The 17,931-nt window shown below is 34.7% G+C and overlaps 2 protein-coding genes across 2 annotated transcripts; both read left to right on the top strand.

The window, feature by feature from the left end:
* Positions 1–611: 611 nt before the first annotated feature.
* On the top strand, positions 612–1,442 carry LOC114750705 (adenylate isopentenyltransferase 5, chloroplastic-like). Its single transcript, XM_028939308.1, has one exon. The coding sequence runs from the start codon at positions 612–614 to the stop codon at positions 1,440–1,442; it is 831 nt and encodes a 276-aa protein (XP_028795141.1).
* Positions 1,443–16,146: 14,704 nt separating this feature from the next.
* Positions 16,147–17,004, top strand: LOC114750677 (adenylate isopentenyltransferase 5, chloroplastic-like). Its single transcript, XM_028939276.1, has one exon. The coding sequence runs from the start codon at positions 16,147–16,149 to the stop codon at positions 17,002–17,004; it is 858 nt and encodes a 285-aa protein (XP_028795109.1).
* The last annotated feature ends 927 nt before the right edge of the window (positions 17,005–17,931 follow it).

The raw sequence follows: 17,931 nt of genomic DNA, 5'->3' as shown, positions 1-17,931 counted from the left end.
TTCAAAAGTTGAATAGGAACATTGTATGGTAATTAATGGTGGATCTCACACTATATTTCATGTACAATGCATATTCTTAACTCATTAATTTGGAGGTATGGCGGTGCATGTATAAATACAGGCCCATCGAAATGTTAGAACACACAATTAGGAGCTCTTTGATCTCTCTTCCTCATCTCAGAGGATTTCATCTGAAGTCTTTCAGGTGATTGGTCTTGTTCATCATACTTGATTTCTATTTTAGTTATACGAGAAGTATATATATATATATATATATATATATATATATATCGGTTTTGTGAAATGAAATTTCCTCTCTGTTGAGGAAATGCTGTTTTCAGATCAATTTCATTTCGTACAATATGGAGAAATATCAATATAGTAAAATAATTTTTGAGTTTTTTTAACTGTCAATTGTTTTCTTCAACTTCGTTTTGTGTGCATCGCATGGAATGCTTAAAATTGAACAAAACAATTTTAGGCATTTCCAGCCTTTAACTAATATCATTTTCATTATATGTGTGTGTGTGGGTCGTAGTACATACTTCATATTATATTAAATAAACTTTTATTATGTTGTTAGTTTGCTTTTCAGCTGTGAAGAAGAACAAATGGCTGCTTACAACAAGAAGAAGGTTGCGTTCATCATGGGATCAACTGGAACAGGAAAAACCAAGCTTTCAATTGACCTGGGTTCCCATTTCCCGTCTGAAATCATCAACGCCGACAAGATCCAAGTTTACAAAGGTCTAGACATAATCACAAACAAGGTCCCAGAATCTGAGCGACGAGGAATCCCGCACCACCTCCTGGGAATCATCGAAGATCCCGAATTCGACTACTCTCCCACCCATTTCTGCGACCATGTCATCTCTGCGATCGAACACATCACCCAACGAGGACACCTCCCCATCATCGTCGGAGGCTCCAACACTTACCTCGAATACCTTGTGGAAGATCCCACCTTGGACTTTCGCTCCAAATATGATTGTTGCTTCCTCTGGCTCGACGTGTCTCTTGACGTCCTCTTTCCCTATCTGGACAAAAGGGTCGATGAAATGGCAGACGCAGGGTTTGTGGATGAGACCAGAGAGTACTTCCTTCCTGAGGCTGATTATTCTGCTGGAATCAGAAGAGCCATCGGCGCTCCTGAACTGCACGAGTATTTTAAAGTTGAGAACGATGCTAATGTCGACGATGAAACCAAACAAGAGTTGCTCAAAGACGCCATTCAGAGAATGAAACGTAACACTCATACGCTGGCTCGAGTGCAACTTGCAAAGATACAACGCATCAATGATGAGCTTGCTTGGGGATTGAATCGTATTGATGCTACTGAGGTATTTGAGGCTGCTCTAAATGGAAGTGCGTATAAGTGTTTGTGGGAAGATCTGGTTTCTAATCCCAGCAAGCAGATTGTTCAGAGCTTCCTTCAAGCCTAGATGAGTGAGGGCAAAGCTACAGAATAATTATTCTTTTTGACTACATAATTGGCGAAGTTATATAAGGTGGAGGGATATATCTACAAGATAGATTTTTAACTTGCATATCTTTTTTCAAACCGTTGAAAAATAAGAGGATGTAATGTCTTCTAAGTTTTAGCTTTTATGAAATAATAATAATATTTCCATTATTGTTATACATACATAAACATATATATTTCAAAATTTCGATTCTTAAATGCGAAACACTTAGATCACAAATAGCATGCATTTTTTTAAACATAGTTTGAGGATCAAGTAACGTTATCTTGGGGTGAGACTTTGTTTGCACTCCAAGTTTGAATAGTGACAAGTAATAAAATGATGAGAAAAGTATTATTGCTATGAGGATTTGGTTTCAAAACGGTACGTGATCAAGCATTGATTATCTCACTTCTGTCTAATTTGAGCATTGTATTAAAAACCAGATCGGACGGGCAGTTCGGATCAAAAATATGTGAACTGGTCACTTGTCCAGTTTAGTTCTTGTTCAAAATTGGAGAGAAACTAACTTGGACTAACCTGTTTTGAATCGGTGTAACCTAGGTAACTCGCTGGGTAAGATGGGTTCACCGGGTTAATTTTTCTTTTGCCTTCCAGGTTCTAAGGGTGACGCCACACCCTAATAGGAAAGAAGAAAGCTTGAAGAAGATGGAGATAGAAGCATGTCAAGAAAGAAGAAACTTGAAGAAAAGAAAAAAAGATGAAAAAATTACCTAGCATGATATATAATGGTTAATAGAGAGAGACAGAGAACACTAAAATGTTGATGAGAGAGAGAGGGAGGAAAAAAAGGCCAAGCAAGCCTACAGAAGAGGGAAGAAAACGAAGAGGAATTGGAAAGGAAGGAGGGTGAAGGAAGCAGACGTGTGGGCGAAAAGGAAAGATGTAATGTCAATCCTGCTGCGTTGGGAAAAAACAAAGTGCTGTAAAGTCGAATAAAAAAATAAATGCAGACCAAAAAAATTCATATTCCAATGCATCAGTTGGCTAGGTTTATAAGGATACCTAATGTATAGGTATAGCTGTATGAGTTTAACGGATGTAAAAAAAAAATAAAAGTCTAAAAAATTATTTATTCTAAAAAAATTTCTGTTTATTATAAATTTTTTAAAATCAAAAGATTTTAAGAATATTTATTTTTATTAATAAAAAACTAAAAAGATTGTTATATTTAGTAGGACTGTGTTATTATTTTTGCCACTTATTTATATTATTTTAAAAATTTATATCATTATTTTGGTTTGTTATTATATAGTTAAGAATTATATTATTTTTATTACGATCGATCTGATCCTGATTTGATGCTGATCTAACCCACTAACCCTTAACTCACTGTCTCAATTGGTTCATTAAGCGGTCCGGCTTTTAGTACCTTGAATTTGAGTGACACAAATATCAAGAGTAAAAGAAAATTATTTTTAAAAGGAGAAATTAGTTAAAACAAATGATTTTTGGACTTCAATGATAAAATTGGACTTAGCTAAGATTATTTAACCCCCTTGAATTTATTAACATTCAATTTACCTCCTATCATAAAAGCTTTTAATGAAAATATGTGTTAGTCTATGATTCAAAATGTACTTGTAAAAGATTTCTCAAGTCAAGAATAAGTGTTTAATTCTATTAGTTGCTCAATCTATTGTTACAAGTAATAAAACCCAATTTTAAGCTCCAATCATAAAGTAACTATGTAAGGTTGGCAAGTATATCTCTCTCTTACCAACAAAACCGTCTATTCGATAAGCAAACTTCAAGTTTTCACATAATTTTACCCAAGTTCTACACTCAAACTAGCCTTCTCAAGTATCATTCAAATGAACATAACATCTAAATGGTGATCAAGTGCTTAGAAGCATTAAGCAAGGGGTAAAATAAACACATGTATATTATTAATCACAAAATGAGATTAGGAATCAAGGATTAATCCATGCAAAGGTTCAAGATAATCCTAGAATCAAAGGTTTAGCTATACATGTTCAGAAATTCTGTGAAAAGATACAGATAAACTAGTGCTAATATTGAACATGTGAAAGAAAAGGAGAATGGAGAAGAAGAACCAAGATATGAAGCCAAAATCTCTTCCAAACTTCAAACCCCAACTCAATCTCTATCAAAATCCATGATCTAGCACACCAAAGAGCTCCCAAATACACCCCAGAAGACCAGAATGAGTGAAAATGGTGCATCCCTTCGATTTATACAGCATATGGAGCCTTAAGACACGTGTTGTCTCCAAAATGCGTAGCTTCAATAATTCTATGTTGGCTGCAACCAAGATTTCTCTTGGCTACAGCCAATTTCTCTCTGCCTCCTTTGTTGGCTAAAGCCAAAGACTTCTGTTGGCTGAGGCTAACGGCTCACTATTTTGGATCTCTTCTTTATTTGACTTTTCCATTGTGTCTTGACTTTCTAAGCTTCTCTCCAACTTCATGGGCATTAATATTTGCTTCAAATGGCTCCATGAGCAAGCTTCAATCACCTACAAAGCAAGATAAATTATGAAAGCCAAAGTTGATGAACTAGGGACAAAATATTGGCAATTAATCAAATATTCATAACTTTAGCCCAAGTATCAACTATGCACATTTTCCTTTCATAAGTATTTCTAGATATGCATTAATTTTTGCAAGAAGTGTAACAACTAAAGGAAAATGTGATGAAATAACATGAATTTCGTAAGGTTAACACACCCCCAAACTTGAACTTTTACTCATCCTCAAGTAAATCATACAGTAAAACAACTCAGTTTATCAATTATCCACTTACTTGGCATGCATGAAGTTTTCCTTATAGTTGCTCAACAAGATATACTCAATAAAAACGTAGTGAAATACAGAAGAATGCAAGATCCATAACATAACAATAGGCTTTCTAGCAATTTTCAAAATGTGTGTGTGAGAGAGGAGTCATAATATAATTTTCCTGTGATTGTTAAGATTAGATGTAACATTTCAATAAGTATAACACAACCCCAACATCAGAGCTTCATATGTCTAGCATTTTGCTCTCTCTCAATAGAAGAATGGTTTCACACACTTCTAAAATCAGTGGGACTTTATAAGCTTGTAATGTGGCCACGGATTAAGCTTATTGAAAGAATGGTAAAGGAGACAATTCAAATATCTTGAGATAAATGATTTCATGTACTCTTTACTTTTCCTTTACTACACAAAATTTTCTTTCAAAAAGCCAACCTTTCCCCTAAACTTGTGTCATCATTTTGGTCATCTAGTTACAAACTATTATCATCGCTATAATGTTCCTTTTAACCACCAACTAACTTCAGAAATATGCTATCAGAGGCCTTCTCTCCTCAAGCTTATTTTGCTTCACCAAGTACCGTCTTTGATTTAGCTTGGTACATGGATAGCAGTGCTAACAACCATGTTTCTCCATCTTCTGATTATTTAGATAAGACTCTTCCAGCTTGTAAGTCTCATCTTCTTGCATGTACTGGTGAGAAAACTCAAATCCAAGCTGTTGGCTTTACTGCTATTCCTTGTTCTCCTCTTCACTCAAGCTGGATGATACTCTAATAGTTCTTGCTACAACCAAGAAATTAATGAGTATTTATAGGTTGATTGAAGATAACATGGTTGATGTATTGTTTACTGATCACGGTTGCATTGTGAAGGACAAAGTGACAGGACAAGTGTTGATTCAAGGGGGACCAGAAATATATCCAATGAGGTATGATCATCATCATCAAGCTCAAGCTCATTTTGCTGCTGCACTATCTTTTGCTCCAGAGGCATGTTTTTCTAATTTAGTTAAGCTCATTTTGTTGTTGCGCTATCTTTTGCTCCAAAGGCATGTTTTTATAAATTAGAACACCCTTATGATAGAGTTTTGAGACAAATATTAAATGATGGTAATGTGAAAATCAAGTCTAGACACAAACTTTTCTGTAAAGCCTGTCAATATGGGAAATTTAAATATTTACCTTTTCCTAATTGTAGCTCTCATGCTTCTGCTTCTCTTGATTTAATTCATACTAATCTCTGGAAACCCTCACATGTTCAATTTGTTCAAGGGCACTGTTTTTATATCCACTTTGTTGATGATTTTAGCCGTCACACATGGTTATATCTACTTTAGTTTAAAGTTTTAGTTGAGAATCGATTTGGGACTAAAATTAAGAGCCTACAAAGTGATATGGGAATAGAATACAAGCCCTTCATTAATGTTGCTCAAGCTCATGTAATTAATCTCAAATATACTTGTCCATATACTTCTCAACAAAATGGCCGTGCAGAGTGCAAGCATTGGCACATTGTGGAAACTGGTTTAAATCTTTTAGCTCAAGCTCACATGCCTTTAACATGTTGGGTTGATGTTTTTCAAGCTGTTGTATTTTTAATTTACAGACTCCCAACACCAGTTCTCAACAATGACACCCCTCTGTTTAAACTCTTTAAAATAGAGCTAGATTATAAATCCTTGCAACCATTTGGGTGTTCGTGTTATCCCTGTCTAGCTTAAGCCTTACAATGATCACAAGTTTCAATTTCATAGTAAAAACTGTGTTTCTTGGCTATGCTTCTTAACAAAAGGGGTATAAGTGCTTGAGCTCCATTGGACGCATTTACATTTCAAGGCATGTAGGTTTTGATCCTTCAGTTTTTCCCTTTGCAATAGGTTTTTTAAATCATAGGTTTGGTGGGATTCAAAATGAAAATGTGGTCCCTATAGTCATTCACTCTAGGCCTTATTCTACAGTAGCTTTACCCTCTAAGCAACCTATTTTGCCACCTCTCTTACCAAGACAGAGCACACCCTTCACTATCTCACCAAAACAAAGCTCACCATCCACTTTCGTGCCTCAACACTTATTGAGGAGTGACGACACCACTGCACAACCATTTGTCTCTTCTTCTGTATTGATGAGCAACTCTTTATCATCTTTCTCTACTTCAAGTAGTCCCACTAATGTGACAGATTAACCCATTACTAATGTGCATCCAATGACCATTAGAGCTAAAAGTGGTATTTGCAAGCCCACGTAATCCTTTATTGGGTTTTATCTTCTGAGCATCCAAAGTCCTTAACTCAAGTAGCTGAGCCCAATACTATTTCTGAAGCCTCAGTTTCACCTCAATGGCGACAAGCTATGGTGAGTGAATTCGATGCCCTCAAATAGAACCAAGCATGGTATCTTGTACGTACCCTATGATGGCCCTTCAAAGATCATTGATTGCCGATGGGTGTTTAGGATGAAATTCAATGCTGATAGCTCTCTCTTGAACCACAAAGCTAGGTTGGTAGCCAAGGGTTTTCAACAAACTCCTGGTCTTGATTTAACAAAACTTTCAGCCCTGTAGTTAAAATAGCCACCATTAGAGTTGTTCTTACGATTGTAGTCACATTTAATTAGGAAGTAAGGCAATTGGAGATCAACAATGCTTTTCTCAATGGATTCCTATGAGAAAATGTGTATATGTGTCAACTAGAGGGTTTTGTTGATCCCAAGAGACCAAATCATGTATGTAAGCCTGTCAAAGTGATCTATGGATTGAAACAAGCTCCATTAACTTGGTATGAGAGATCAAGTGCGACTTTATTGCAGTGGGTTTCAAGAATGCTCGAAGTGATATGTCCCTCTTCATGCTTCACACTAACAAACTCACAGTATTCGTTTTGATTTATGTTGATGATATTTTGATTACTGAGAACAATTCATCCTATTTAAAGTCTTCTGTGCACAGGCCAAATTCTCCCTTTTCTCTAAAAGACTTGGATCCCTTGCATTATTTCTTGGGTGGCACGAGATAGTTCTAGTATTCCTCCTAATTAGGCTGAATATGTTCTTGGTCTTTTTAAGCGTTTTAATATGTTTGATGCTGCATTACTAGCAACACCAATGGTCACGGGAAGACAATTTGCTATTCATGATGGTAAACCACTAATTGATGCCACAAAATATCAACAAGCAATTGGAGCACTTCAATGGCTTACAACAACTTTTCCTGACATTGCCTTTTCAGTTAACAAACTTAGCCAATTTTATCAAAACCCATAGATGTTCATTTTAAAGGGGTGTGAAACGGATACTTAGATATCTTAAAGGGACTTATCACTAGGGACTTCACATTAAACCATTTGTTAATATACATTTGACAGCTTTAAAGATGCAGATTAGGTTACCAATATGGATGATCGCAAGTCTATGGCTGGTTGCTGTGTGTGTGTGTGTATCTGGGCAATACTTTAGTAAATTGGGCTTCTAGAAAACAGAGAGTTGTGCCAAGATCAAGCCCTAAATCTGAGTACCGTGCTTTAGCTGATTCTGCAGGAGAGGTCAACTGGCTATGCTCTTTATTATTTGAACTGGGTCTCTTCTTAAATCATCCTCCAATTATTTGGTGTGATAATCTCAGTGCTAATGCCTTCGCAGCCAACCAGTCCAACATGCTGGAACAAAGCATATAGAAAAAGATATTCACTTTGTTCGCGATCAACTGTTGGCAAAAGCACTTGATGGTCGACACACAAAGTAGCTGATTATTTCACCAAGGCTTTAACTTTGCCTCGGTTCTCTACTTTTCGCAACCAACTTGGTTTGTGTATCACCCCGTCTCGTTTGAGGGAGAGAGTTAGAAAATAAAATCATTTTATAATAGTAGAAATTACAGTGGGATAAGAATGAGGTTATGATATTTGTATTATATGTCTTTGTATCAATACGAGTCTCTTGTATATTGGTTACCCTGTACCCTTTCCTTCTATATAAACGTGAACAGTGGGGGCCAGCCATCAATCAAGGTTTTTAGCTCATTTCTCATTTTGTGATTCTTGTTATACTTTCCTTCTAAAAGAGTGTACAGTCTTAATATCACATGTTATTTGATATGTCTCTTATTACTTTTTGCAGTCCGATGAGATTTTTGAGAAGAAATCCCCTTTTAAGGTAAGGCAACATCTTGCATCCAAAAGGATGGTTGACTGGAATTGTTATATCTTTGACAATTTGCTTATTCAACTAAAGATTTGATTATCGCATGGAAAAGGGGGTTTCAATTAATGGAGCTGCTATATTTTTTTCTTGTTTGCTTCAAGTCATTTTCATGGCCATTCCTGTGTGTCAAGCTCAATTTCACGAGGAAGTTTTCTCGTCAAAATTCTAACTTCTCCTAAATGCTTTCGGAGAGTTCTACTGAGAATCAGGTAGATTGAACTGACAAGAAGGGTGCAGAATTAATAAAAATTATAACCACGCTGTGTGTGTGTGTGTGTGTGTGTATTCAAGAATATTTTTATACGTGTCCAATTGTTTATCGAAGTATGTGGTCAATCAACTAATCAGTTCTCTGTTTTAAGTTGTTTAGTGTAATGAGTCTTATATTGGAGAACTTCACACAGGTGTGACGTGAATTGTAAGTTTAAATGGTTCTCTTCTCCCTCATAATAAGCTAGTTTTTTAGGATCATTTTTTTTTCAACTTGTACTTATCACATTGCTGTCATAATTGGCAGGAGCCAAGGTGGTGTGAAGCTGCCAAGAACGTTTGATAAATCTTCATTCAGAGTATATTTAAAGAATATTTGAAATGATTTTTTGAGAGTTATCAATGATTTTTGGAGCATTATTTGGGAGGTTGCTTTTTAAATATCTTAGTTTCCAAGAATTATCTTATCTTATTTCATTTTTTATTTTATTTTCTTTTCGGTTTTCCTTTCTGTATTTGTTTCATTTCTCTTCTGCTTTCATTGCCAGAAAGGAGGCCCTGAGAGAAGCAAAATTTTGCAGGTGCTGAATGAATGTAGGGACGACAGCGTTTTTGTGGAGAGGAGAATTTGGAATTGGAGAGACCTAAGAAAGAGCGATTTTTCAGAGTTTAGGAGGAGGCGGGAGTTTGGACTGCTCATCGATCATCTTCTCTGTCTTCGACTGGTTCAGCGGAGGAGATTGAAGACGAGAGGAGGTCGCCGACGCTGGCGCAGAAGACGCCGTCGAAGCTGGTTCTGAGGAGAGGGAAGATGCCGCTGTTCTTCTGCTCAGAGAAAGCTCGATGAAGCAGCCGAGGAAGAAAAGGATCAGAGCAGAGACGTAGGCGAAATTGTGCAGAGGTGGAGGAACTGGACCAGAGACGTCATCTGCGTTTCGTGCTTTCATTTTTTTCCTTCCCTTTCTTCTTTGATTTCCATTATGATTTTGATTCCGAACTTGTCGCTGAGATGGTTTTAATTCAAGTTATGTATGGCTAATTTTTCTTTGCAACCTAGAGTTACCAATCCCTAGCCTCATAAAATTTGTTTTACTAAATTGGTTAGCTTTAAAGTTAATTTTTATAGGCACTTCATAGTATCGTGTATGGTTTACAAGTTTAAGGAGCTTTTTTTTTTTTTTTCTTTTTGCGGTTACAAAGTTCAAGGAGCTTTTCTTCATGACATATGCTAATCTTTTAGTATTAGACTTGTGCTCATTGCATTTAGTTCATCAGGTTTTATATTTTTCTCTAACACTTCGTACTTCAATTTATTTTTGGTTGTAAAGGAATTTAAATGTTTTATAACAAAAGTGTGATTAACTTGAATGTATCCAAGAGTTAACGAAGAAGAATGTATCTTTATTGTATATCTTCATTAAAAGAACATTCTAGTTTTCATATTCTCAATGAATGGAGAGCAAAACCGACATCAAAAACACTAGAAGCTAATTTTTTTACCAATTATAATATGCAAATTATTATACTATAGAACTTGAAAATCATTTTTAATGATAGTAAAAGAAATTAAATATATGGTAACATTGAAATCAAAATCAATAGTCTTATGCAAGACGTAAGAGATTGTTGGAAAAATAAACAATCGCCAATTACTAGCTGCATTTCCCATTGGTCGACCCTTTACTACAAAATAAATGACTTTTTGTGACAACTTTGAGTGGCAACTCTTTAAAGTGGTTACTAAAACTTGACTTTCTGTAGCCACAATAAAAATAGTCCATGAATGTCAGACTTTTTGTGGCGATTATAATTGTTGCCGCTGAAAAAGTCTGTAACACTCGAATTTTATGATTTAGGATGAGTAGAAAAGAGAAAAATTTATTAAAATTATTTATTTGCCAAATAAAGGGGGAAAATTATGGAATGATGATTTTTAGGGTTTAGAGACATTTTGGAAAAGGTATTTCCCCAAAAATGGCTTAAATAATTTTAATAGATAATTTTAAGAGAAGAATGGTTTATTTTCTATGGAAATTATGGAAAAAATACTTAGAGATTTATATTTAATCTGAGAATTTTAGGATAACCAGTTGTGATGGATAAGAAAAATCCATTCAGGATATTTTGGTTTAATTTCTGGATATATCTTATATTTCAGAAAAATAGGAAAGGGATAAGATTGGAGGAATAATTATTTTGGAGGGCAAAATGGTCCAGCAACTATGTAATACACGTGCTGCCTTCTCCATTAGCCACCTGATTCACTTCTTCATTACATAACTGATCACCGTGGCATTCTTTCATTTCCTTCCATCCGCGACAGTGAGAGAACTCGAGAGAGGGAGTAGTGCCGGAGGTGGTGATCGAAGGAGTTTTTCTTGCATGCAACCGGCGATCTTGATTAAGGTGAGCCTCCTGAACTTCCTTCCACTCTTGTTTTCTCCGGTCTGTGGCTTAATAAGGTGCAAAGGTCGACTGACAGAATTTGGTTAGTGAGAGGAAGTGAAGAAAGGAAGAAAAGGATCGGTGAAATGGTGTTTCTCGGTAAGATAGAAGTGGGTAGAAGTAGTTTTTGATCTTGCATGTGCTTTTCCTTGTCTTTGCGCTGCTGTCCGAACAGGGGTGTGTGTCTGGAAATGTTTAGTGATGATTTTCGAATTGTATGATTCATCTTCCCTCTGGTTATGGCTGTTCAAATCTGGGTAGTGAATTTTCAAGGTCAAGTTATGAAGCTAGTATGAGGTAATAAGTATATGTATGTATGTATATGTGTGTATGTGTGTACCGAATGGTTGCTCTGTTTTTGACTTGGCCGAACAGGGGTTAAAGGCTTGGGGGAGTCTGGTTCTGCTGATTCTAAACAGGGGAAAATCTTCCGTTTAAGGTTGGTTTTGGTTTGGAGGAAGAGATCGAGGAAGATGCAAAATATATATTCATGTGTGTTATTGACTTTGAGGGTAACGTGCAGGAGTAGTATATATATATGTTCTGTGTTGGCCGACTTCTGAATATATATATATATATATGTATATCTAGCTAGGTGTGTTAAATGTGGGATGGTGATTTTGGATCGGTATGAAAGGGGAGAACCGAAACTTATGTGTGTGTGTATGATAGTCGCTGGTTTAGATGACGACTGGTTTTTGAGAGGAGACCGAACTGATATATATATATATATATATATATAGTTTCGGTATATGTAGCTTCTGTTTCTGTAAGTTGGGAAGAGTATAATATTATATGTATACACACGGTTATTACTGCTGTTAGAACTTGGGAGATACATTTATATATATGTCGTCGTTGCTGGAAGATTTTGGGATTGCATTTTCTGATTTACAAACGTGTTCAAGTTGCTGTTTTTATGTTCCTTGATGTCAAGAAACTACTTTGGACTGCTAAATGATCGAGGAGTTGAGTAGAAACATTATTCGGATTTGACGTTAAAGTTGCTAAAGGAAATAAAAAGGGAGAAAAGTTGCTGTCCAAATTTTAAGAGAGTATTGATACATGAATATGAAATTGAAGCAGTAATTATGTTAGTCAAAATTTGGTGATAGGCTTGAATGGATGTGTTGAAATTAAAAAGGAATTAATTCTACTAAAAGTGATTTTCATGAATTTAGGAAATGAGAAAATAAAGGAATTTTTCATATTATGGGTGAGAATGTTTGAAGCTTGACATTTGCTACTATAGAGGATCGAAAAGTGTTGAATAGAGAAGTAATAGAAGGATTATAAGCTAAAATAAGATGAATGGCTGTTGAGGTTGATTTTGGAATGTTCAGGATGAGTGACAATTAGTTTATTTGGATTCCTTGTGTGGATAGGAGAATAAGAAAGTTTTATAGTAAAGTTATAACTAGTAACTAAATTAATAAACATTTGGATATAGGCTTGAATTGAGATGTTGAAATTGGGACTTTGAGTTTGATCATGTTCCTAAATGAAAAATGTTAAAGAGTTAAGAGAAAATACTGTTCCGAGTTCTTTAGATTTTAAAAGTAAAGGTAATGGTTTAAAAGGAAAGAAGATCTTGTTGTTTTAAGTTTCTACATAGGATATTAATAATTAGGAAGTGAATTATCACAAGGACAAATTACAAGTTCAATAGACTTAAGATAAGATTACTTGATTGAAACCCAATGAGGAGAATATAAGTATGTTAATATGTGTGATTGAATGTGTATTATAAATGAGTACGTGTAAGTCAAAGTCATTCGGACTTTTTACTTGATTGAAACTCAAGTAAGTGGACTTGAAAGCAAATGCATGTGAGACATGACATTGTCCTTAAAATAAAATAAATAGAAATAGTATTTTTGACCAAGATGACTAGTTACTAAGTAAAGTAACTGTATGAGTTGAGATAAGGAAGGAAGCCTTTCAAAGAGAATAGTTTGAATAAGAAAATTGTCCAGGATGATCACTATTAAATAAGGGTAGAGATGGAAAGAGATTGGGAATTAAAGAGGGTTATTTAATTTATAAATTATGTTGGATCAAGCATTAACCTACTTTTACTAAAATAATAGGTTTTGATATCTGCAAAAGCCTACCGAAGAAGCTAAGAGAAAGGAAACGAGTAAGGTTTGATTTTGAAGCAGAAGGTTCAGGTAGTAGTTCTTTCCTACCTTACACTTGTGTATGATTGCTGCATGTCTGTTTGTGCCATATTGCTGTTTAAAGCATGAGAACATGTAATCCTAATTCCTTGCATGGATTATTTAGCCGTGATCACATGTAGCTGATAGACATGGGGCAGTGATTGCCAATTATTTGCGCATTATTTATTCAGCTTGTCTATCTGTCATTGCGCATAAATGCTTAATTGCATTAGCTTGCAAGGTTATGTTCCACTTTGGCTTGTTTTGCATGCTTTATGTAATCTGCAAATTTGTTTGATGGAAATTACTACTACGGGGATTCGTTCGAATCTCACCCTCCAATTTATGATGAACAGTGAAAGCTAGTAGCCCGAAGGACAAGGAGGTTGTTTAAGAAGAAGGTGGGCTGGTTGAAGAGCAGAGATACCTGTTATAATTCTGTAAATTGTATAGCAAAATATATGGGCAAGTAACTTTACTTGCTCTATGGAAATATTATTTTGTATCCTCTAGAAGAAGGAAGTGAGCATTGCCAGGTGCATGTATATGCTGTCAACCAAGAGCGTTGTTTTATTTTTAATATAATATTATAAGATTGTATAGTATGAAATTATTTTAGGTGATAATAGATTAAGTTGAAAGCAGGGTTGATATTGGATCACTCATCAGTTATCTGAAGGTTTGAAATATTTGATCAACGGATTCTAATGTTAAAGGGGGGAAAAAAATTTCCCTGTCTTTTTCCCAAGTCGGAAACCTGGCATTAGTGATTTCGCAGGCGTTAAAATGATCCTATTAGTATATATAAAAGTAAGGTGTTGCAAAGTCAGTGTTATTTTTTCAGCAATTTTTTTTTATCACCAATGATCATAATTTTCTCATTTTTTTCTTTAAATATAATTTAACGCATCAAATTATTAAATCCGTTATCACATCATGAAGAAATTAAAAAAAGATAATTAATAAATTTTCATTGTCAAAGATTTTGTGCTTAAATTGATACTTTATTTTAAAATGAATGATACATCACTAGTAATGTATTATTATTTTTAATTCAAATAGTATCTATAGCCAAGATGTAAATGTTCCAACTTTGATTTCTTTATTATTGGTGCGTATACTTAAAAATGATTGTTCTAATAATTTGATATGTAAAATATAAAAAAGGATAGGAGTAAATTCTTGGACATCCTCTCTTTTAAGCAACGTGAGACTTTACTTTTGACATATCTGCACATGTTTACAACATTTGTCATAGTTCAACCCAATTGACCATTATATTTGACATCAAATTCATAATTTTGTTATCATCAAAATCGCAATTGGCCATTTGATCTTAAAGTTTACAATATTCAATATCTTATGCATTAATTCAATACGTGGATTTCTTCTAGTTCAATGTTACACGTGGCAGTTATAATTGAGTGAAGGTTTTTATTTATTTACTGGTGAAATTTAGACTCTTAATCACAATTAAAAGCAAACAATGTATGAGATGCAATATGTAAAAGGTATTATTCATTTGTTAAAAGGGTTAATATACCAGATTTTGTAATTAATGTGTGAATATGTATCCATCTTCATTAAAACAAGTTTCTATTATTTGTATGACCAACTCCTACATGGAAAGCAATAAAAGCTAATTTTTCTCAGTTCCAAATTTCAAATATATAACTTGTTGAACTTAGAAATTATTTTTAAATAGTAAGGTAATATATGTGTATAAATAGTAAAAACGTTAAAATTTAAATTAATAAGATTGGATTAATTTTGTATTGATTTGGTTGACTGAATTGGCTCAATACATGCTCTTTATTTATATCGAGAGTTTAAAAAAGGTTGTCATGATTTTAATATACGTTAATTGGTTTATTAGTTTTGTCAGTTGTTTGAACTCTTAGAGAACTGTTAGAAAATTGCCGGACTCTTTTTGAATTGAATAAATGAAATACGTAATCTCTTGAACATTTTAGTTTATTTCATTTTTTCACAAGGGTTTTCCTTATTTAAGCCTTATTTTCCAAAAGGAAAAAGTAATTAAACATGTTGTATTTACCCATTTACTTCTCATAAAATTTGAATAGGAACACTGTATGGTAATTAATGGAGTATCTCATACTATAATTCAAGTACAATGTACATTCTTAACCAATTAATACGAAGATATGGTTGTGCACGTATAAATATAGGCCAATCAAAAAGCTAAACACACGATTGAGAGCTCTTTGATCTCTCTTCCTCCTCTCAGCATTTCATCTAAAGTTTTCCAGGTTGTTAATATTATTCATCATACCTCTCCTCCTCCTCCTCCCTCTAAATCTTCTTTCATATCTTATATACTTGATTTTTTTTTTAATTTATACTAGAAGGCTTTCTTTCTTTTCAATATTGACTGCAACTGTGAAGTCTGACCCCAAACCTAGTGTCACAAAGGGCATACATCTTGTATGACTAGACGCAGTGATTTTTGGCATATATACAAGAAGTTTGACATATCAGCTTTCATAAATGAAATTTCACCTTGAGGAAACACTCTTTTAAGATCAATTTCTTTTGGTACAATAGGAGAATCAATGCAGTGAAATGGTTTTGGAGTTTTTCATCGATGATAAACATATTGTTTTTTGCCAATTTTTTTCTTCAAACTCATACCTAGAAATATTCTAACTTTTGTGTGCATGGCATGGAATGCTTAAACTTGGACAAAACAATTTTCAACATTGAACTCCATGCAACTCACAAGGGAATCAATATCTAGTTTTAACTAATAACATTTTCATTATATATTTGCATCGTATAGTACATATATACTATATATTATATTAAATCAAGGTTGTTTTTATGAACATTTTCATTGAAGGTTATTATTATCAACTGTTAAGAAGAACAAATGGCTGCTTGCGACAAGAAGAAGGTTGTGTTCATCATGGGATCAACTGGAACAGGAAAAACCAAGCTTTCAATCGACCTGGGCTCACATTTCCCCTCTCAAATCATCAACGCTGACAAGATCCAAGTGTACAAAGGTCTGGACATAATCACCAACAAGGTCCCGGAATCCGAGCGAAGAGGAATCCCACATCACCTCCTGGGAATCATCGAAGATCCCGAATTCGACTACTCTCCCACCCTTTTCTGCGACCATGTCATCTCTGCGATCGAACACATCTCCCAACAAGGACACCTTCCCATCATCGTCGGAGGCTCCAACACTTACCTAGAATACCTTGTGGAAGATCCCACCTTGGACTTTCGTTCCAAACATGATTGTTGCTTCCTCTGGCTCGACGTGTCTCTTGATGTCCTCTTTCCCTATCTGGACAAAAGGGTCGATGAAATGGCGGACGCAGGGTTTGTGGATGAGACCAGAGAATACTTCCTTCCTGAGGTTGATTATTCTGCTGGAATAAGAAGAGCCATCGGCGCTCCTGAACTGCACGAGTATTTTAAGGTTGAGAACGATGTTAATGTGGACGATGAAACCAAACAAGAGTTGCTCAGAGATGCCATGCAGAGAATGAAAGAGAACACTCATACGCTGGCTAGAGTGCAACTTTCAAAGATACAACGCATCAATGATGAGCGTTCTTGGGGATTGAATCGTATTGATGCTACTGAGGTATTTGAGGCTGTTCTGAATGGAAGTGCGTATCAGAGTTTATGGAAAGATTTGGTTTTCAATCCCAGCAAACAGATTGTTCAGAGCTTCCTTGAAGCCTATATGAGTGAGAGCAAAGCTGCAGAATAATTTTTTTTTGGCCACATAATTGGCGAATTTAAATAAGGTGGAGGGATATATTTACAAGACAGATTTTTAATTTACATATCTTTCTTCAAAACGTTGAAAATAAGAGGATGTAATGTCTTCAAAGTTTTATCTTTCATGAAATAATAATATTATTTCCTTATGTTATACGTACATAAAGATATATTTCAAATTTTCGATTCTCAAATACCAAACACTTAGATCTCCAATAACATACATAAACATAGTTTCAAGTAACATTATCTTGGGGTGAGAACATTTTTGCAACCCATTGTACAGTTTGTGTCACGATGTGAAATAAAATGATGAAAAAAGTATTCTTCCTATGAGGATTTAGTTTCAAAATCCTAATCAACTAGTATCAATTATCACCCTTTACGTAATTTGAGTGATACAATATCAAAAGTGAAAGGAAAATTAAAATTAGAAAGAAATAAATAATAAAAACAAATGATTCTTGGACTTCAAGGATAAAATGGAAACTAGCTAGAATTATTATCTCCCTTGTATTTCTTGACATTCAATTCACCTCCTCTCTTAAATATTCTTAGTGAATGTGTTAGCCTTGAGTTCAAAAAGTACTTGCAAGTGCTCTCTAAAATCACGAACAACTATTCAGTTTCATTAATTCCTCAATCTCTTGTTACAAGTAGTAAAATACAAATTCTAAGAGCCAATCCTAATGGACTATCCAAGATTGGCAAGTGTGTGTGTGTATCTATCTTACCAACAAAACTATTCATTCAATAATATACAAACTTTAAGTTTTGCTGATACAATTTTATCCCAGTTCTACATTCAAAATCTCTCTTAAACGTCAATTAAGTGATATAAATGGTGATTAAGCATTTGATGTCCTCCTGTAAGAAGAGTTTAGAGGATCAAAGCTTAGAGTAGATATATGAAGGG

The sequence above is a fragment of the Neltuma alba genome, unplaced genomic scaffold (assembly GCF_004799145.2).
Source record: "Neltuma alba isolate B1F8T4 unplaced genomic scaffold, ASM479914v2 tig00001113_pilon, whole genome shotgun sequence".
Lineage (NCBI taxonomy): Eukaryota > Viridiplantae > Streptophyta > Magnoliopsida > Fabales > Fabaceae > Neltuma > Neltuma alba.
Note: the sequence above shows the minus strand (reverse complement) of the source record. Positions and strands in the feature narration are given on the sequence as shown.